Source organism: Helicoverpa zea, chromosome 15 (genome assembly GCF_022581195.2).
Source record: "Helicoverpa zea isolate HzStark_Cry1AcR chromosome 15, ilHelZeax1.1, whole genome shotgun sequence".
Lineage (NCBI taxonomy): Eukaryota > Metazoa > Arthropoda > Insecta > Lepidoptera > Noctuidae > Helicoverpa > Helicoverpa zea.
The window spans coordinates 2,419,761-2,442,650 of record NC_061466.1 but is presented as its reverse complement, the minus strand read 5'-3'; the positions used below and the strand labels follow the sequence as shown (position 1 = coordinate 2,442,650).

At 34.2% G+C, this 22,890-nt stretch overlaps 2 protein-coding genes across 10 annotated transcripts in view; one reads left to right on the top strand and one right to left on the bottom strand.

Moving 5' to 3' along the window:
• LOC124636815 (protein groucho-like) overlaps positions 1-4,619 on the bottom strand; it is a 28,402-nt gene extending 23,783 nt beyond the window's left edge. For 5 of the 9 annotated variants that reach the window (XM_047172978.1, XM_047172981.1, XM_047172983.1 and 2 more), the window contains exons 1-6: positions 4,215-4,619; positions 3,975-4,072; positions 3,798-3,861; positions 1,624-1,668; positions 1,399-1,536; positions 343-375 (exon numbers count right to left, since the gene is read on the bottom strand). In XM_047172978.1, coding sequence (XP_047028934.1) covers positions 343-375; positions 1,399-1,536; positions 1,624-1,668; positions 3,798-3,861; positions 3,975-4,072; positions 4,215-4,256 — 420 coding nt within the window. In that variant the 5' untranslated portion in view covers positions 4,257-4,619. The remainder of the gene's footprint in view (positions 1-342; positions 376-1,398; positions 1,537-1,623; positions 1,669-3,797; positions 3,862-3,974; positions 4,073-4,214) is intronic. The other 4 variants (XM_047172984.1, XM_047172985.1, XM_047172980.1 and 1 more) reach the window with 3 other exon arrangements.
• A 1,951-nt stretch (positions 4,620-6,570) lies between these two features.
• LOC124636853 (protein fem-1 homolog CG6966) overlaps positions 6,571-22,890 on the top strand; it is a 64,781-nt gene continuing 48,461 nt past the window's right edge. Inside the window, exon 1 of the mRNA XM_047173046.1 lies at positions 6,571-6,840. Within this exon, the coding sequence (XP_047029002.1) occupies positions 6,781-6,840 (60 nt within the window). The 5' untranslated portion in view covers positions 6,571-6,780. The remainder of the gene's footprint in view (positions 6,841-22,890) is intronic.

The following is a 22,890-nucleotide window of genomic DNA, read 5'->3' as shown; positions in this document are numbered from 1 at the left end:
TCCCAAGGATCCCATATGAGTTACAATTAGAATGTCAAGTATGAGAACATTTTTAATGAAGGGCCTAGAATATTAAAAGTAATAAACTGCTCCAAAAATCAATATGCATGATGTAATATAATTTTTAACTAAACTATAAAAACTAATTTCTACAAAAAACATGTGATCCAAATGGCAATAAATACAACTACAAACTACAGCGCAACAGGTGAGAATGAGATGAGAATGCAAAAGCTAACGTGAAGTGATCGACAAAATGAAATCAAAGTGGCAACATAAAGTAATGCAAAATGTTAATCACAACATATATCAATGTACCAAGCACGGTATGTCTGGACTTACAAGCAGTTGCTGCAGACCCTGCTGTTGTTGTTGCTGCGGACAACGTTAACAATATATATGCTGTCATAACAACCTAATCTTGCTTCGTTTTCTGCTACATTTCTTAAAGATGTTGATAAAACTTGTTTTTGATTGTATCAGTAAAATATTGACTACCTATAGTGTACCTATTTTTATTTTCATAGAAATGCAACTGACTTAAAATCTTTGTTCTTATTCCTTGGCGCTTCACTGATATTACACCACAACAATTATTTTATACCATGTTTTATGCAAATAAAGATATTCTATTTTAATAACTTTATGGAAGTTGTGTTATGCTGATGGCTCTGCATAATGTGGTGAAGGTAGTTATTAGGTCTTAAAAGACCCATACGAATGCATCAGTAATGTAAATGTTTGAAGTCTGCATAACAAATCAACATTTAAAAACAAAAGAAGTGTCATCACCTATGCCTATGGCATTTTAGCAATATACATGGTTTACTATGGTAATTAAATTGCCAAAAACAAGTAGATTTGCAGTTCTCACTTCAGAATCATCACACAGATGCAAATCACTTGCAATTTGCTAACAGAATATAAGCATAGCCGAATCCTATCATCTTTTCATTTTACAGATACCTACTGTAGTCATCTTCTATAGGTAGTGCTTATCCCAGGTAATATCAAATAATTAACTTATTTATCCAAGAGGTCACTTTTATCTTATATCAGTGACCAACACTTTCTTGTTTACTAGTAATAATGATAAGTAAAATCAAGCTGTTTACCTAAAAATCATTGTTAATGACATAGTTATCACATGTTGGCATAATTAAAAACGGATCCATAGCATATATTCAGATTGATACATACATTTTTATGTGTGGATAACAACTTAATCCGAGTTTCATTAAAAGTAAAAAATAAAATAAATAAGCAAAATAATTAATGGGCTAAATTAATGATATTATTCATAACACTATACAAGCTTTTTAGATGAATAAATAATTTTAAATAAATTGCATTTTTAGTTTGTAAACAGTGTCTACGGTTGCACATAAGGTAACTTACCCCAATGATAGCGTTGAGTTCTGACATGGTGACTTGCTTAGCTCTCTCCACGGCAGAAGCCACTTGTTGCTGATGCTCCTGTGCCAAGAACGGGAGCACCTGCCCTATGATAGCACTCAGTCTCTTTGCTATTTCTGTCTGTAAATATAAATATTTGTTTAAAATATTATATTGTCAATTAAAAAGGTTATATATGTAGCTTTTTTTCTTTATTAGAGTATTTACCTGTTTATGCATCTCCACATTAAGACCATATGACATTTCATAATACTGTAAGAAAAGATAAATGATTACTGAATATAATCTAAAAAAAATCGGTAAAAAAACTTTTAAGTTAAACGGTTTTATCTTATGTGCACTGAAAACTAGAAAATAAAAAAATAGTTACTTACCTGTCAACCTACGTAGGTGGGCCCGGTCATATTAGACTAAAATAAAAACGTGGGGCCCATTAACTATTGCTGTAGTACTTTCTTCTAGAGGTATAATAGGTGTGGATTGCATCGACTTACTATAATCGTAACTGGAGATTTTGACAATCAATAATCAGCCGTAGCGGCTTCACCAGCGAACGCCAAGCTCATGATCTACCAAAGTATAAAGATATGCTTTGCCATAGGTAGGATTTCACAAGGGCCCCACGTTTTTATTTTAGTCTAATATGACCGGGCCCACCTACGTAGGTTGACAGGTAAGTAACTATTTTTTTATTTTCTAGTTTTCAGTGCACATAAGATAAAACCGTTTAACTTAAAAGTTTTTTTACCGATTTTTTTATTTTCTAGTTTTTAGTATTTAATGAAAATACCTACCGAATATTCCTCATTCTATCTAATTCATTTAGTGCATCATTATTACACGGTCTCTTACCTGACAATTTATTACAATGTAATTCCTCAATACATAGCCCTTCCAGATACTTTTTTTTTAACGACCCCAAAAATCATCACATGACCTCTCCTGCTGTGGGTCAGCAGCGGTGAGGGAGTGCCAGACTCTTGACTAAAAACCGTTTTGTTCCGTCGTAGGCCTTTTATGTACCAGGGCCGCGGTAACTCTTTCGAACAATCTCGCAGCCCAGGCAGGCCTTGGCCCTGTTGGGCCCCGCTGGAGTTACTGACAGTTTTCTACTTGTGAAGCCCTTTCATTTGATACCCATATTGGTGGGATTGATAAAAAATTTGGTAGCGGCGGCCATCTTAGATTTCAATTTTGCATAGTAAATTGTATTCTACTTGTTGAGACCTTTCATTTGATACCCATATTAATGGGATTGATAAAACCTACGTTATCCGCCATTTTGTAGCGGCCGCCATCTTGGATTTCAATTTTTTATAGTATATTGTATTCTGCTTGTTGAGCCCTTTCATTTGATACCCATATTGATGGGATTGATAAAACCTAAGTTATTCGCCATTTTGTAGCGGCCGCCATCTTGGATTTCATTTTTTTATAGTATATTGTATTCTGCTTGTTGAGCCCTTTCATTTGATACCCATATTGATGGGATTGATAAAATCTACGTTATCCGCCATTTTGTGCCGGCGGCCATATTGGATTTACAATGTTATTGATATTACTATATTGTATTGTCATCGGAATTAAAGGTGTATACAAAATTTCAGATTAATCGGTTGACAGAAAGAGGGTGAAATTTGAATGACTAAATTTGACCCAAGAATGAATAAATAATAAATAAAACAAACGGGGTGAGCTAAATAAAACCGTTTAAAAAGAATAAAAATTTTAAGATTAGCTATAATTATTAAAAGATCAAACATAAAACTAGACTTAATTTTTTTTAAAGAAAACATGTAAGACAAAACATATTTGAAATTGACACACAATTTGACACCTGTATTTGTGTTATTCATGCAAATTGATTTTTTTAAGTAACACAGCATATTCATTTCATAATAAAGTGTCATTAAGGAATTCAGGTCAAACCACAAAAGATGCAAAAAATTATAGAAATAAATGGTTATGACCAAAAAGGATAGTGACTCGTAGACGGGACTTAAAACTTGGCACTAAAGTGCTAAATAAAGGCATCCATTTGCATATTGGAAAGTCTAAAAGTTTATATTGCAGCCAAAATAAAGGTCAAGTCTAAAGTTGTAAAATAATCCAAGCTAACAAAATACTTTGGGTTATAACAATAAAGTAATAATGTTTATCAGTGACAAAGTTTTTATATTGACATTAATTTCGCAACATGTTCAATAATTGCTGTTTGTGAACAACTAAAGTTAGCCTACATTGTTATCTAGACCAAACATTCAATATTTGTATAATCATTATCTTGGTTACTCTCCTATCACTGTTTATTTCTGATTTAACACTGATATTTGTTCACAAATAAACTTTCTTTATCTTTGGCTACATAAAAGTTTAATTACCATAACATAATGCCTCTGCATTTCCGTCTTCTCACTGGCCAGTTTCTCACATTCCAATTTCAAACTGTAAACAAGCAATCTTATGATAAGATAATGATTATATTTGTACCAAAACAGATCAAATTAGAATAGAAAGAATAGGATAAATAAGGAACAACTGTGTATATTAGTACTTACGTGTGATATTGGGCTTGTAAAAAGTTGAATTCCTCTTTAATTCTCTCTAGTGTGTCAGCTATTGTAAATTTTATAGGTCCTGCAGGTGGCTGAGGTCCCTGAACAAACAGTAACAAACAATAAAGGGGTCTAAGCAGACTCTACTCCAAAAAGCAACTTGTAAATAATGATTTCAGTTTCTTCAATGATAGAAGAAGTGACAGTTAAAGATAGCCAGCGAGATAGAAAAACAATACAAACCCTTACCGCGGCCGCCGGGTGCCGCGTAGCAGTTGGATACATCTTAACAATAATCTACTGCAAAACCTCAGTATACACAATCAAATATAGTTCTCTTTCGATCCGTTTGCTAACACCATCGGCACCATCTCCTATAACACCGTCCACCGCTGCTATAACACACCAAACACCGAAGAGCCCGACTTACGCGCTAACGACAATGATATGCACAAACTTTGCCTCGAAACTTTTGAATTATCGGTCATTATATTGACATTAAAAACTTTTAAGTACAATTATCAATCAACATGAAAATAACGCAGCTATCTGTAATCTAACATTTATTTCGAGAAACAGTCAACAGATTTTCGCAAATTTTTAACCATAAATCCACGCCGTAATTTTTGTTCGGCTGTCATGTCATCCATCATCATTCATCACAAGAATGGCATTCTCGATAAGGCTATACATCGTCATATTGTACGATATACATTGCTGGTTTACGAATCCAAAACTTCTGTAAGCTGATCAGTACACCGAGAATATCAGTTGTTAATTCAAAATGAGCCATTTTAAGGCTAGCAACTCTCACATCCGTGACCACGGATCTAAAAAATAGATTACAAATGGCATCGATATATATGTACTACCTACGTACTAGATAGAACGTTCCGAACAAAAAGCTTACCACACTGAACTGCACTGCAGACTATGCAGTGCCCAAAATGGCAAATCAGAGCGATTTTGACACCTGCGTCAGATGGATGTCTATGAAACTACAATTATAAAATAGAAAATACATATCAAGGTATAAACTTACACATATAAACTATTCGAGAGTCAAGTTAGTAAAATTACACGCTGTTCATGCTATTACAACGCTTGTATATCATACTTTTCATTTACAATTCAATTTTACAAATATGCATTAATTTGTTCCCGCCCGCCATCTTGAGTTATGGATTAAGAAAATCGTGCAGAAACAGATGTGCCATAAAACTAGCAGTAGGTAAAATATCAATGAAAACAGACTTCACTTTGTCATGGTATGTTCTTACTTTCAAGAAAAAATAATTAAATTCGCGAAAATTTGTGATAGCCCTCTTAAGAAAAAAAACATCGTAATTAATATTAAAAACCCTAAAAATAAGTTCCTGGTTTTAATATATTACATGATTTTGCATTCAATTAGATATAAATAAACTTTTTGATATATTACATGATTTTGAATTCACTTAGATATAAACTTTTTGAGTAATGAAAAATGTAGGCAAAATACGAGCGACACTTCTGCAATTAACATCAATGAGGATGACTACATGTCACAATACGTCAACGAAATGTCAACAGACGACATAGCGGGTAAATTATTTGTATGGATGTTCTTGTCTATCGCTAGAATATATGTCAATGACAAATGGATTCCAGTATTCCACGGGGGCAAGAGTATTGAATTTTAAAACCATACAAGTAATATTATTCAATGCTTAATAAATAGAATATGCCTAAATGCACTAAAATAATACTTTGTCACGAAAATATACAATGTACAATGCACATTTATATAATATTTTTTACTGAACCATATACAGTTTCATGGACACATTTAAATAGATGTGACTTAAGGTCGTGATTTTTTACCGAATTCTTAATCATTGTATCCCATTGCCGAATTATTCGAACTGGATAAAAAAAGTATATCCCAGCAATTCCTAGTCTACGAGAATAATTCTTTAATAATGATTCGTGATCTGTCAATCAATAAATAAATCAGGGAACAGTTGTAAATATATTTCTAGATCCTTACAATAATTAATCAGTTTTACGTAACCAAATGTACAGTAAAGCATTTAATCATCCACACATAACTGATGATCCATCAATGCATCGATTATGCATTTATGATACGCTCAACGTATTTTCCGTTAGATATTAACTGAATCTTACAGTCAATGTATTACATTTTAACCTGTATGATAAAATATTAAAACGACATGGTACAATCCATACCGTACCGGTATCGACTTCGACAATAAAAGAATGGACTTCCAAACGAATGGAAATCATCTCATCTCAAGTTAATACGCTTTATAGTTTTAATATGTTTTATGATAGTTTTAAGTTGCATATAATATATATAAGTTTATTTTATTTTATTTTTTTCAATTAATTTAAATATTTTGTGAATAAACACTCTAGAAGGTGAGCCCTTTCTCACATCCGTTAAATATAATAAAACTCGAAGGAGTGATATCTCCTCACTATTTTTATTTCATATTCATAGTGATTTTAAATACAGAAAAAGCAAAAAGATTTGTATCCCAACTTTGCTACCAAAAAAAGCAAATGTTTCTACGTTGTCTGTGGTTATTTTTTAATGATGGCAGAATTGGCAGATCGTCGTCGCGCTGCAGCTGTTTGTTGAGCGACTGGGCTTGCGGTGTCGAAGTGTTTTGAAATAAACTGACTGGTTGCTTTGTTTTATCGTGATACAGTGTATTTTCAATGATTATATTCAGAAGAAAGTGCTGTTCCTAAAGTGATATTCTGGTTTTGTGAGTTTTTTTACGAAGCAAAGAGAACCATCATGGATTTCAAAACAGTCGTTTTCAATGCTGCTCGAGATGGAAATCTTACGCGACTGAAAGTAAGTATTTTATAAATACATTTTACAATTGTTATTTTAATGAGCTGCTATTGTGGAATCTTGGGTTGCGTATTGAAGTGGATCATCTGCTTGTATCGGCTTCTAACTGTAGAAATAACAGTTACTTAGTTCCACGTTTATAATTGGCAAATCGTTGTGGGTACAGATAGGATAACAACGCTATTATGACTTTTCTGAGGGCTACCTTTTGACTTGGATTTCCTAAAGTTATCTTATCGTCATTACGCATTAGATACAATGAAAATAATATCTACGTAATATGTAGGTGCTGTCGTAATGTAAAACTGTTTCGAAGTCACTATTTTGGGATTGCTCAAGTAATGTGACAAACGATTGGAAGCACCTTTTGACTATGTTGAAACAGATTTTTGGTCAATGCCTTTTGATGAAACTCAATTCCAAAAACCTAATTACCTCAATGCATATACATAGGTTATTTTCTACAATATTGTTGGCAAATTGGTATTTTGATGTAATGTCCCATACTTTAAATCTTGGAACATAACATTGATTGTAAGGGAGGTAATGAATGAATAATAAAATCTTGTTCAGTTGAATAACAAGCCTTCCAGTACTCAAAACTTGTCAGTTATCAAAAAATAACAAAGACAATAATTAAGAGCGATGTTATTATTTACATAGGTTAGCTTTTTCAGTTTAGAATCAATAAGAGTAAACAATTTTATTTAAATTTTCAATGCTCATGTTACAGTGGAAATATTGTGTTAAGATCCAAGTATTTATGTAATGTATTTGTAAATGCCATAGGTATTGTGTGAATATTCAGTTCTATTTCATTAAATATAATATCAGCCAATACAAACTCTTATTATAAACAATAATATGTAACAATAAACTGTAATTATAATATTTCTATGTAGGTAGCCTTCTCCGTGTGAGAGGAGGCCTGAGCCCAGCAGTGGGATGAAAAAAGGCTGTAAAAATAACAGTATGTAGGTAAAGTGTATATTGCACTATAGAAACTTATGTTTATATTTCTTAACATATATGTAGACACGTTGAATTAAATTCTTAAGCTGCATATAAACAAAAACAAAAATGGGACGCTTTTCTGAAAATCATTGTTAATTATCATATTATTTTTATAACCATTTCCATGTTGTTTATTTTATATCAGGTTTCTTATATTATCATAATTTAAATACTCAATAAGACACCATTATATAAAAGCAACAGCTATAATATTAATATTATTTTATTTTTCTTCACTGACTTGCAGATTATGTATTTAAAGTTCCAGTTTTTCAATTGTTCTGTAAAGTATTGTGCAATATTAGACATTATATAGGCACCATTACCAGTCATCCATTTTACTAAAACAATGAATGTACTGTACATAACTTTCATTGTTGTAAATGCACAGTCACATTATAGCTGGAAATTAAATGTCTTGTTGTATTTTGTTTTGCTGATGGAAGCAATAACAAAATAAATTATCTTTTATCTTTTTATCTTTTAAGGCAATTTGTACAGTCTGGTTATAAGAACTGCTAACATATGTTGAAAATCCTTCTATTGATCCTCCTAAATGCTTATTTTATTTATAGTCAGCACAGCATATTTACCACAGGTACCATAAGTACCATTATTTATAGCCATATTGACATTTCTTCTCTATCCATGCATGTGCAAAATTTGCAACTTTTCTTCATCCCTTTTGAAAGCTAGCACTATCAACCATATGGGACATCTGATTGATCTTACTCCTTAGTTCAAGGAGAAACAAAGTGTCCCTGATTCCAAACATTCCATTCCTTTTTAATAGCCGGCCATCATTCTTCATTTCTGAAATCGTCCTCTCTCCCTACATCCATTGAGAAAATTCATTTCATACTTTATTTAAAAGAAACCATATTTTATTTACAAGCATAAGACTATAAAATAGTCATATTTATTTAAATCACTTATACCTACTCACATAATGTAGAAAAAAGAACTTTAATGTGTGGAAAATATGATTATTTTATGTTGTTTGTGTTACTTAAATTGAATGATAGATTTCTTATTGTCTTTAAAAATAATGTCTCCAATATCTGTCTTGAGATACAGTGTAACAAAGAAACATTATACTTTTTCATCAGTTTGAGTGAGAAATGGCTACCGTTAAAACCTTTTTGTCTACATCCTTCATATAAATTTGAATCAGTTAAAACCAAAATATCGTTCAGGTTACAACTTTTTTAAAGCAGACTACTCCCAAATCAAACTCTATCTTAAGAACACAAACTGGCAGGATGCTTTTCATGGATGTATGGATGCTAACGAAAGGGTTAATGCTTTCTACAGAATACTACGCAGCGCTATCGACAATTTTGTACCCAAATATGTAAAAAAAAAATCAAAATATCCCTTTTGGTATTCGGACTCACTTATTAGAACCCTCTCTGAAAAGGAGATATTCAGGCAAAAATTCCGTAAATATAATAATCCCCGAGATAAACTTACCTTTGACTTACTACGTAGTCGTTGTCACACTCTAATTAACGATTGTTATAATAAATATAAAAGTAAAATTGAAAACGATATTCCCAAAAACCCTAAAGCTTTTTGGCGATTCATTAAAGATAAACGTCGTGGAGAGTCCTGCATACCGGCTCAAATGTTTATGAATGATAAGGTGGCTAACAATGGGCCAGATATTGCTAACCTCTTTGCTGATCAATTTGTCTCTGTTTTTAATCGGAATCCAGCCACTTCTCATGACGCTACCAATGGATCTTCTTGTACTGACTCAATCTTATGCACTATCAAATTGACTGAAAAACAAATTTTGAACAAGCTCAAACTCATAGATGCTTCCAAAGGTGCTGGCCCTGATTGTATACCACCTCTGTTTATAAAACGCTGCTACCAAGAACTCGCCCTACCGTTGCACATTATTTTGAATTCTTCTCTTGCTGAGGGCATATTTCCTGATATCTGGAAAAATGCAAGAATTGTCCCGGTTTTTAAAAAGGGGGACCCTGCCAATGTTCAAAACTATCGCCCTATTTCAATATTGTCATGTTTCTCTAAGATATTCGAGTCTCTTGTTTGTCCAGTAATTACTCGCCACATTGACAGAATTATTTCACCAAGTCAGCATGGATTCAAAGCTGGTCGCAGCGTAGAAACAAACCTCGTTGAGTTTGTGTCGGATGTCACTCAAGCTCTTGACAAAAGACTAGAAGTAGATGCCGTGTACACGGACTTCAGCAGTGCGTTTGACAAAGTTGACCATTCTCTGTTACTGTCCAAGTTAGAGTATAATGGCATACATGGTTCACTTCTCAACTGGTTCAAATCTTATTTGTCACAAAGGTCGCAAACTCTTGTAGTTAATGGTTACGAATCTTATGCATATTACGCCGACTCAGGGGTTCCCCAGGGCTCCCACCTTGCACCGGTTTTGTTTTTATTGTTTATCAACGACATAGGTGCCGAAATCCGTCACTGCAAATATCTAATGTTTGCTGATGACCTCAAAATATATAAAGTTGTTACTTCAAATGAAGACACTACCCTAATTCAGGAGGATTTAAATAGAATAGAACACTGGTGCAAACTCAATCACATGAAACTTAACGTACATAAATGTAGCCATATACGGTTCACAAGGAAAAAGCAGTCTAATATTGTATCATATAATATAAATGGAGCCCTATTAGAAACTGTAAATGAGGTTCGCGATCTCGGAATCACTATGGACAGAAAAGTCAACTTTATAAGCCATATCGACAATATCGTTACGAAATCGGCACGGCTACTAGGATTTCTTAAAAGAAGCACTAAAGGATTCAAGCTAGTAAGAACGAAAATTGTGTTGTATAACGCCTTAGTCCGCAGCCAACTTGAATTTGCCAGCGTAGTGTGGAATCCGCACTACGCAGTACACTCGCAAAGACTAGAGAGTATTCAAAGGGCCTTCACAAAACACCTGGCGTATACCTTCGGTGGTGTATCTCCACGGTGTCCATACGAACAACGAATACGTCACTACAAAATGATCACACTGCGCGACCGTCGACTAGTACAGGATCTTATGTTTTTCTACAAATTAATCAACAATAAATTAGATTGCATAAAGTTAATTGAACGAATAGGATTAAATGTCCCCTATAGAATACCCAGATATCCCATTACCAATTTATTCCACACTAATACTTCCAACACAAATTTAGGAGAAAATTCACCTCTCAATAGGCTCAGTAAAGTGATGAATAGCTATGCAAAATCAAACCCGGATGTTGACATATACCAGAACTCTATGACAATCTTTAAAGCCCAGATTATAAATCATAAAACCCCAAAAGATTAATTGTATCTGTACTGTGTTACACATATATACCATTTAACCACTTTGTCTGTAATTTTGCTAGTTTTTAAGATTAAGTAAAAAATGTTGATCGTTCTCATATTATTTTTTTTTTTTTTGCCATGTTTATTAGTTTTTTTTTCTCATATTTAAGATTGATTCTGTTTTATTTTTGTATTTTTTAAGTTTGATTCTGTTTTATTTATAGTTTGTTTCACTCAATTTAAGTAGATTTATCTAGTTTAAGTTACCACATATGTTCGTGAATGTTGGTTCACCTGTAATTGGCGACTGTGTAAGCCCTTTACTACCTAAAACCTCTTATTTTGTTAATTTGTACACATAAGCTGTTGGTGTTCCTTTCTTAAATAAATAAATAAATAAATAAATATAAAACTGATAGAGTGAGTTAGGATAGTTTTTGTGCATATCTTGCAAAGCCATTTTTGTAGCAGTTAAAGCCAACTGCGGGTTGGAAGCATATAACAAGTTTCAGCCTCAATAAAATAGAGAATTTCTGTAAAGGAATTTAGCTTCCTACCTCAAGAAACATAGAAACTGTTAGTCTAAACCTCAAAAAGCTAGAAAATAAACTGTAAACGTTTACAGCTTTCATATCTTCTTAAGGTTAAAGTTCAGACAAAAGATATGTGTGGGTTAACTTATATCTATTCCCATGTGAGATATTTCAAAACAAATAGACATTCAGCAACATAATTATAGAAAATGTGATACGTGTTTATTATAGTTTATCTTTATCTAAGTAATTAATGTAGGTATGTACTTGCTTAATTATGTGAGAACTTGGATGTAAGAAAATCTTACGTTGTTCACATCTTGTTTGTTGGCTGCCTGAAATCTTTTTTGGAACTTTACAATACAGGTATTCCTAGTCTTGCCACGGAAATGTGAGAAATAGTACTTGAATATAAACATGTTAACATGATGTTTTGTTCGACAACTGAAGAAAGTGGTTTGAAATTGTAAATTAATTAAAATAAGGATATCTATTCTTTTATTTTATAATCACAACTTAGTGTGAATAATTTATTATGAGCCATTTTGCCTAGGAAGCAAGTGTTCTTGCAAGGCAATGTCATCTATTGTCTTTCTCTTATCTTACTATGTCGTCTCATAATTAATATAATGTCATCCACTGTAAAAAATCGTCTCACTTGACTACTGTTATCGTCTGTTCCTTCCTTACTATTATTTTGTGGCTAGCCTGGATGCGTCAGGTGCGTCCCTCTAAACGCACTGGAACCACACGGAACAGCTAACGCTAAACCCGTGGATAAAACAAACTTACTCTAAAATTGATGATCCTTCAGAGATCAATTCATTCTTATTTTAGCGTTGAACCATTTGCTATCCCATAATGAGGTTGTGTCAGTCACAACTTCCTACATTATCTAAACTACGAGGAAGTGAAACTACTTCCTTTGTGCAACGAAAGTAAAGGAGACTTTCCACTTCCACTGAACAACTGTGCTGCAATTGGCTGCAAATATTAGTATAGCTCACTTGTATTAAAACATGCTAATTTCCTTTTATAACATGAGGTAGGTACACTACTAGTCATATGTTTATTTAATAGATTAAACAACTGCGCAAATTCAACGAAGATGTTTAACGGAATATCCATTTCCATGCAGTTTATTATATTTTAACTGTTATGTTTGCCATGCTGATAGAATCAACTCCTAAAGGCAGCTTTAACCGAAAATATTTAAACTAAGGAGGCGAAAATAGGTGCAATTAGTAAGTTGACTATCATGTTTATTGTCTTACGATTCTCCAAGAATATTTACTAAACGCGCATGTATTAAAAAAATATTGCGTCGTAGGCTTGCCTCACCGCTCGAGAACTGTTGTGAAACGATTTTGTTCGAACATGACCACTAGAGACTTCATAAATTGCCTTGAACCAACCGCAGCCGATGCGTGATATGCTTATCTTCATAAATATGTGCACTGATTATTCCAGTGTCAGATGGACAATAATAATTCTCTGTAGGGAAAGTAGGTGGCAGAGCGTTGACCCCATTCGAGCTGTGTTTATACACAGGCACCACAGTGGGCGTACGTACTCAGAATTCATGATTGCACTAAGAAAATTCAGTGTTAGATTATTCCAAAAGTGAATGGCGCAAGAGAAATCACAGATTTGTTTGCTCCCAAGTTTCTATTTTCGGATGATTGAGTAGCTTGAAGCGATGTTACTTTTTTTAGTGTATTGCACGAAGGAGCTCACAGCTCTATAAAACGTGTATGTAAACTTGCTGCTCATGTTCTTGTGCTCCGATTTGTATCAATAAAACGTGATACAGTAACGGGGCAACATTATCTACATGTCTTGGACATGAACTACTCGCGGATTTTGGATTCGGCGAGTGCCAAGCTTCAATCAGCGTGGTAGAATACGATGATGACTGATACTCTATTAATATACTTGCTTACCCCACCTCGAATATAAATGTGTTGACATATTTACCACATCTAGGAGTTGTATACTTCAAATGCCGATAGAAGAATGGAATTCTAAAGCCGAACTAAGTAGTACGCGTATCGGAATGAGTATCAGGCGACCTTTTAACCGCAGAGCAATTTTGGTAATGGAAGTACTGAAGTTAATTTGGCCACGTTTAGAAATCATCTACAGAATTTTCGGACTGAAGTTCCATCAGAAGTAATTTGACGGGTAATTTTCCTTGATACCCTGGTAACTTAGACAAGAAAATTTGAAGGAGCAGTTCAGTAAGTGGGAAAAGTTCGCGTGACTGACAACATTTAGTTAAAGATCGTACATTAAGTCTTTATCTTTACTTATATTTTAATAAGCAAAAGAAAGATAATCTTCTCTAACAGGTCTCAAATAATAGAAAACGTAATCAGTAGACGCTTTAATTCATAAGTGAGACCATCATTTTTGGGAAGTATCGCTTTGCAGTTCCAATTTTAATTAAACACGCTCGCACACATCTGGTGGTTCGATTCCAGCGATATGCTCACCACGTGTTCTCTTTACGAGAATCAAAATAAGTACGCGAACGGATTTAGAGCGTTGCTTACTCATCCAGGAGTGCGCGAATGCAACTTGCAATCGTCTTAGTTTACTCACAAAGCGACGCGTTAAAATTAAACTAAAGTTATGGGATAATGGTCCAATCTAAACGGCCCAGCGTTTAATGAACCAAGTTATGGAAACCAATTAATCTTGGTTGATTTGAGTCAAGTTAGTAAATGGGGTACCTTCGTTACGGTTCAACTTGTTGCAAAGCTCTTTGAATAAATAGGGTAATTTGTAGTCGTTGCATCAAAATAGGAAAAAAACTTTATGTTAACACATACATAATTTAACAAATATGAAATTCCATAAAACTAACAAAATATATAGATTTAGTGCAGGAAATGAACAACAATGATTCAGAACACTTTGTTCAAGCTGTGATATTATTCACGTGAAATATAAAATTTATGTGGTAGGCGTAAAATTCGACCACACGCGTGTTTACAGCTTTTCCTCTATTTCGTTTTGTCGCCGGTCATTGCCGGTTCTTTGTCCCAAAGTGACTCACTCGGTCACTCGCACTCAACCTCCTCCTTACCACGGAAGATCAAAATGAGGAAGGACAACGTTTTTGTTGCCCCACAATATGTTTCCTAATAGGCCTTTGTTGATCTTCAACATTGAGAATGATTTTTTGCGCGTTTTATTTGGCTGTTTGCCAAAAGCATACATAAAGGCATGGACAATTCAAAACAATTCCGTCTCCTATCAATTTATTAGGTTAAATGCTGTTCTTATTTATGTTAATAAAATTCGTTGTGTAAACGTTTTCAATGTGTTGACGTCGATGCGCGACATGAATGTGCTCGTATTCGAGAAAATACGACGGAAACGCACGCTTCATTATCATTGCTGTTCGATGCATTGTATTCATCACTTTCTATAGAATGTTAGAAGTATTTTCTCTGATGAGGGATCCGTATTCCATTAAGAACTTTTTGCAATGTTGCTTGCTACTTCGGCACTAATAATTCCTCCGATGTAGAAAGGGTGAAAAGATTTGCCTGCATAAAGACTAGTCCAGTATTTTCCAGTATGTTTTTAACACGTTTACGTGAAATGCGGTTTCATTTCATTGTCGGTTAGCTTTCTTGGCTAACAAGGACGTGACTCACAACACTTCCAAAAAACCGTCTCAACCACCTTCAAGAAGTTTTCAATCTCTTCCTCAAACTTTTAAAACGTCGCAATTATTTTCTTTGAATTGTTTTGTTTGCAACATTCCACTTTATGCTGGCGTGGGTTATTAGAAATTTAGATTCACTTGTGTTTTGAATTTAAAATTATGTTTTGATGCGTTTATGCTAGGAGCGGTTTATTTTTAGGTCAGATTGTCTAATCTAAATGATCTAACGAAATACACTCGTACATTCAATTGTTATAAGGCAACAACAAAGAATCACGAATAGAGAGATCGTTTTGTATGTGGCTCTATTAAAATTCCGTTACAAAACCATACCCCGTTAGTTTTATTCTGTGTTGAGCGGTGTTGCAGCTTCATGTTGCAATTTAGCTTGGGGCTGTTTATATTATAATTATGATCTTACTGACATTATGCTACACGAGTAAGAATTTGTCGTAAATTCTTCCAATGATTTATATCTTGTGTTGTTTATCATTAGCGTTTGGCATTCGTATTCTTAGAAATTGTAGTTTGTAAATAACAGTTGCCAACTCATATGAAGAAAACACTTGTTCATGTCCATGTGTTTTATTCTAAAACCATGTGAATACTTTGTATAATCCTGACGCTTAGTGATTTAAATCCATTTGTATTCTCGTCTGCATAAATCTTCGTCTCAACTAAAATGGCAAAACAAATTAGTGATTCTCCCGACCGTCGCTGATGCCATTTGGGTATTCATTGCAATTAGTGTTAGGTAACTAATGTTTAGACATTACGAAAATATAAATGACCGTAGTAGATTACGGTCTATTGTGGAGTACTGGCTCACTGCTGTTAGCTGATGGAATGAGCAAGCGTAAAATAATGTTTGTTTGTGAGATAACATTGCCCCTATGTCGACAATGTTAGAGGTCTTGAACTGTACTGATAACTGAGAGGAGGAGATTGATTACAATACCCTTGCTTTGTTATAGTACTCCTGAACAATAATGGGCGTGATTTGTTTCAATTGTAAGGACAGAATATTCAACAGCCCTTTGTCATTCGCATTTGGACTAAAATAAAACTATCTACGCATTGTTCTATTTATTTACACGTCAAATTATAATGCGCCTGGCTAACTGTTCTGCAATAAAAACAAAACGATTCAACTATTGACACATATACGGATGTAAGTGACGATTAATTTATTTAAATCAACACTGTATTGTGTAAGTAGGTAGTACAAATTCTATTTACACGTAATACTGGTTTAAATTTCTAGACCTTTTTTGAGGTCGGACTTAATAGGGACACACGTAACAATGTGCTTACTTGCTCAGGTGGCGGAAAAATAGGGCAGGCAGGGTCAAAGAGTTCATAAGCTTTTCAGACATTCTACACATAGTGGTATTAAATTCAGCACGTTTCAACTGCAAACACGTGCTCTCAAGTGCTCGCCTAGTTCAGCAGCTAGCGATAAATCATAACATGAAAGATAAACATACACCACTCAGTTCACCTCTTTTATAGAAATAACGCGAACGAATTAGGTTAAGGATATCTATTGATAGTGCAAAATGACAATTTTTTAAGTGTACTGGTTTATTGATAAAATGGGTACACGGAGCTCATCAACTTCAAAAAGACTACATTAATTCCCCCTTCTGCAAAAATATTAGTCAGCAAGAATAGTCAGATAACATATCCAACAGTCTAGCGTACGTCACTGAATTATTAGGAAATTCTGCAAAAAATCTGAGTGAGTACTCTTATCTATTACTCATTTCGATAGGATTGCCGTCATTGCCTCAAATCTATATCAGGCTATGCAGAGCTATTTTGATGTAGAAAATTTGGTGAATTAATAATACTTACATGTCTTAGTATTTTGTTAGACCTGTAGCAGAAGCGTTTTAAGAAATACCCCTTTAGAAAATCACATCATTTTATTCTTCAATAGGCATAATTTCCTTCCCTTTGTTTATCGTCTTTTGCTTTGTTAAGGGTGCTTCTAAAACAGTGATGTCGACGTCACCTGCATTGAGTCACATGTACGAATCTATCACTATTGTTCAGTTCACGTTTATGAAGTGCAGTTGTTTCTCCGAGATGCAGATACTGGATAATAGTATGATCATCGGTAGTGTTGCTGTCATATAGACACAGCTAGAACCGCACCCCTCATCTCTCAATAGGAGTTAATATTATAAAGCTGAAGAGTTTGCTTGAACCCGCTAATCTCAGGAACTATTGGTATGATTTGAAAAATTATTCAGTGTTAGATCAGATAGTCCATTTATTGAGAAAAGTTATAGGCTACTTTTTATTCGGGTTCATGCAGAAGTTCCCATGGGCCGCGAGTGAAACAGCTGGCAGAAGCTAATCGTTCATAATTAATTTGAAGAAATGTTGCTATTTATTTCTCCGTATACCCAGTTAGTCTATGAAATTAGTAATGTGCTCTAAGTATGATTGTAACGAATCGGTTAGTTTTACTAAGTGTTTTCCTGTTTACTAAATTTAAATATTGGGATCGTTTAAAGTCAACGGTAATGATCTGTTGCCGGTTTCAATGTAGAATAATTAATAGTTTCTGTTGCCTTTAACAGGATCTTAGTAATGCGATGCTAATGCAGTTTAACTGAAAGTAAATATATTACACAGTTCCGAAATATTGTTTTGGAAGGACGTATAAACGGCACAGATAACTGAAGATAAGATTGTACCTTTATAAGATTTGATTAAAGATAAATGTATACTGTAAGTACAAAGAAAAAGCCAAGATGTGTGTTTCGCGATGGCATAACTTGATCGATTTCGTCTTACTTATTACGCTAACCGTGTCAGAATCTAAAGCAATGCTGAATTTTGTAACATTATTAAAAAATGTTATATAACTCTTATGACGACTGAACAGAGTAAAGTCTTCTCCAATTATTTTGTTTTGTACTTTTTTGTTACGTTATATATATTTTGCGATTCATAATTACTTTGCGAAGTTTTGTTTACGTCAAATTCTGCGAAACAGTAATTTAGGTTGTGAATGAATCATCGTGCCATTACTATGTTCGATATTGGTTCTTATACGTGTTTTTTATTTCTACAAAATTTATTTATTCCTACTAAAACAAAATCAACGACGCAGAAAGCATGTTTCTTTTATGAATATCCGTTTCAAAAGGTTAATAAATAAATATAAATTGCAAACTGTCTTTAATCAATACATTGTCATCAATGATTTGTATAACTTTCCATTGGGTTTATCACTTCAATGCATACATTGATAAGACAGCAAATTGCTGATAACCCTCTGGCTATCTATTATTAACCTTTTTCGCGATAAGTATGACCACGTCAATAGAAATTTCTTAGAGAGTATGTGAGTGCATAATGATTTAGGATACACAGGAAATGGGCGATGTTTTGCCTTTCGATCTTCAATATTCATATTAATCGTTATTGCTAGGGATAATGGCCGTGAAAAAAAAGAGCTTCGCCTTCTTGTCCAGATGTTATCTTCTTGCGAGCATTTGCGCTAGGATGGGCACAGACTGACAGGTTACAGATATATTGCATTAGAAAAAACTGGATGTGTCATAAAAACTTGATACTGACTTGAACTTGATCTATTAAAAACAATAATAAAGGACTAAACTAGAGAGGCTTTTTATGGGTCTAAATTACTAATTAAACGTAGGTAGATATTAATTGGTGTGATTATAACCACGCTGGCTTCTTGTAATGGAGAATGAAAGATACACCAGAGGCACAGATTACTGAATAGTTACTACGTAAGGCGAATATTGCTTGAAGATACAGGATTCAGATAGACCATAATTTAGGTATTAAATGCCATCTTTAAAATGAACTTAAAACGAATATAACCCTTACGGCATTCACCAAGAGCATGTTATGGCTCGATGGAGTATTTTATGGTAATGTAATTACGTTTTCGACCTTTAAATGCTACTTGCTCCATTGAATGCATGCTCCCTATGTTTTGACTCTGTAATGTGCCTACAAAAAATCTTCATTAGAACATTAATAAAGGTACTTAATAATGTCCTTAAATCAACCGTTAATCATATCTTTTTAAGTGCCTTTTATCTCTCGCGGAGTTTGTTGAGAGAGTAGGTAATTTTGCTACGGGATCATTTACCACAAATATCATTAGAGTATTGAAAATAAACGTAAGTATCTTGCAAAGCCTTTTCCTAGCAGAATTAACTTGGGAGTCTCCGAGACAATGAAAAAGGTCAAACGTGTTTTCAATGCCAAGGACTTGGATCGATCGACATAAAATGTATGTATAAGCATTTACGTACTCTCTAGCTCATGGAATATCGCGTGACGGCGTGTGACGGCAGCGTAAGCATTTTTTCAAAAAGAACTACGGGTAAATTCCAGCAGACATATTTTTTCTGCCGTGTTGCTGAAATAAACACGAAACATATTTGTGTTATGTTTACCTGACCTTGTTAGAGAAACCATAAAGTTTGTGAGATCGAGTACTAAGAATATAAACTAGGAAGAACGACAACAAAAAATATCTTGCCTATATTCATCATTGTTGCTGTATCAGGGAAGTAAAAACCTGAGTGATGAGTGCTTTGTGTTAAAACGGAGGCACTATTCATCACCACTAGACCGTAATGTGCATCGCTGAAAATGGGCCAAGAGGCACATTATACTGTACTCAGAACCATGAGTCAAACTGTAAGCTTTTGACCTAAAATGCATTAAGTACATTGCTCCAAAGACAGACAAACATTTTATTAACTGTCACACCTTTGAAATATTATCCAAAATGTAATATTTGTACTTCATATCATACGCCAATATGTTCAGAAGAGTGCTCATCTAAAACTGTACCTCGTCTCGTCTCTTGTGACCTCTAAACTCTAATTCAAATATACATTTACCACGAATTTCATGAATAAAGTCGGTAGAAAGGTCGACCTTCGTCTGAAATTGAGCGAAAGTTACTGAATTGGATTACCTTCGCTCGAGATTATCCATACGCCAGGTTATTGTAGCTGTAAAATTAATAGAAATGATTGCTTCCATTTATTAATTACGTTGTTTATAAGCGTTTAGCAACACAAGAACAGGATGCTAAGCCCGGTTTCTCAATATCAGGGGTTTTTTTTCGTGCCAATATCATTTAGAGTCAAACCTGTACTTTAACATTTGTAAGCTTTTTTGTTTACCTACGTTGGTATCTTCGGAGTGTCATCTGGTCAGTAGAACTCCTCTGTTGACCTTGAAATGTTGGTAATTTGCTTGGCGACAAATAAGATTTGCATCTCCGTGGCGCTGCATGACTGCCTTTTCATCTAATGATTTCACGATTAATTTTACTAACTTCATCAGATAAGCTATGCTGTTGATTGAACTACTTACAATTCTACATAGTTTATGCCTCGATATTTATAGAAACGGAGGTTCTCTTCCATTTTCCGGACATATTTGTTGTTTAACCTGAGAAAACGGCTTCAGGTCATCTATAACGAAATGTTTTTTTGATACTTAAAGAGCCAATGACACTTCATATAGGTATGTCCTATCTCATGAAATAATTTAGTAGGATGAGTCACTTCGTTGTTTTTAGATTTGAATCTTAAATTACTATAGTTAATGAGTCCAAGAAATGATAATATATTGATGCAGGCTAATAATGCATTTAATGATTGTGTTAATAAATGCATTGCGTGTACTTAATTTATTGTAGTTTGAAAGTAGTGTCGATGCAAGCATCTGCTACTGACGTGAAAAATGCTCTTGGTAACCATTTCGGTATTTAAATATGTTGTGGAATCAAATTCTTTAAGCAATACTAACTGAAAATAAACCAAACTCTTGTGTTTATTCCAATGTTGTGTTCTGTAAGAGATCCTATAATAAAATCCGTATCTTCAAACGTGTTTTCTTGTTTTTGTGATGAAGTTTAATTTGTGTATTCCTTTTGTTGCAGGTAAGTTGAGATCCTCTGTGTCCGTTTAATTATCATCAGGTATGATAGCTTATTTTTATCCCGACGTCAAGTGGATAATATTCTGTAGCCTGTAATATTTTAAGGTATTCATTATGAAACTAAGCATGTGTTCAATATTTTTTGAAATACCAATTTTGTACATAAAATAATGACAAGTTATTTTGACTATCTGATAAATTATAATTAACCAAAACATCAACTTAAACATATGCGTGTCATAATATTCTGTCAGAAATTTAGGACACGATAAAAGCATGTTTACCACATAATTGAGTTTGAAGCGGATATACATAATAACAGTGTATGTAACAATGGGTCAATGCTCGTACTTGCGTTGTACTTACTCCAACTAGTACGCGAGTTATGTAAATACGGGTTGCTAATCCATCACCTATGCACCGCATAATTCTAACTTGTTTCGCGTACACGCCAAAAAAGTAAAACGAAAAATTAACGAGGTTTGCAGTTGCATCGTGTTACTTGTAAAAACCCGAAACTAACTTCAATTTTACGAGCTTCAAAGAAAAATCAGCACCACATTAGTAGATGTAACACTTCTATTCTAAGATGAAGCCAAACAAAAAGTGTAAACGACCAATAAATGTGAGGAGCATAGTGCAATGCACAGTGGGAAATAACCGGCTCGGTCACGGAGGTCAGCGAGCTATGTGTGGGCCGCGGAAGCACCTGCGAGCGCGTGCCATGACCAAAATGGGAGACACGACTCATGACGGTATGGACAGACACTGCCCAACGATATTGTTCGGTAACCTTCTTTGTAAATCTTGTATTAAATCGATGGCCTACACAGCTCGGAGATCGAGTTACACATAACGTAACACAAGCGAGCGTGACGTTTCTAGTCTCTCCAGTTGTTTTAATTTGAATTGCATTTGCATCATTATAAGAGGAAAATACAAATAAGAATTTTCCTTTCACAATCTCAAGGATTTTTTTGCTACTGATTTCAAAAGCAAAATGTAGCGAAAGAAGTCAAAATGGTTCAAGTGAAACTGTTGCTACACCAGTCACAACAAACCGTTTGACGTGCAAACTCGTTTCCTAGTCGAATGCCGCGCGTTACAAACACAATAACTCACTGACATAAATGGTAGGCCATGTAATTACATTTTCCTTTAAAGGAGTATTAATAATATCTAGTTTTCTAAAGTTCTCACATAATGTTGTCCTTTCACTCGCACGTATGTTAAAGGGTGAAGCGCGAGAGAGACCGAGAGGCATCATCACGGAAGAGTTTGTTTATCGATTGGACCTTGACAACCTTGATTAATGCTCATGCGGCCTAATACAAGTTAATGCCTGTGCCTATGGTACGGATCCGATTCCTTGGCCGTTGTTCTCATAGTATTTACATATTATTGATTAACTTTCTTCTATGGAGGTTCTTTAATTTGTTATTTGGTTATAAAGCAGATATTCGTTTTTAGAACATTTATTTTTTTCTATTGTTAGTCGTGATTAGACATACTAGCGTTTGTTTTTGCAATGTTAATTAATTAGTTCTCCTGCGTCATTAAATT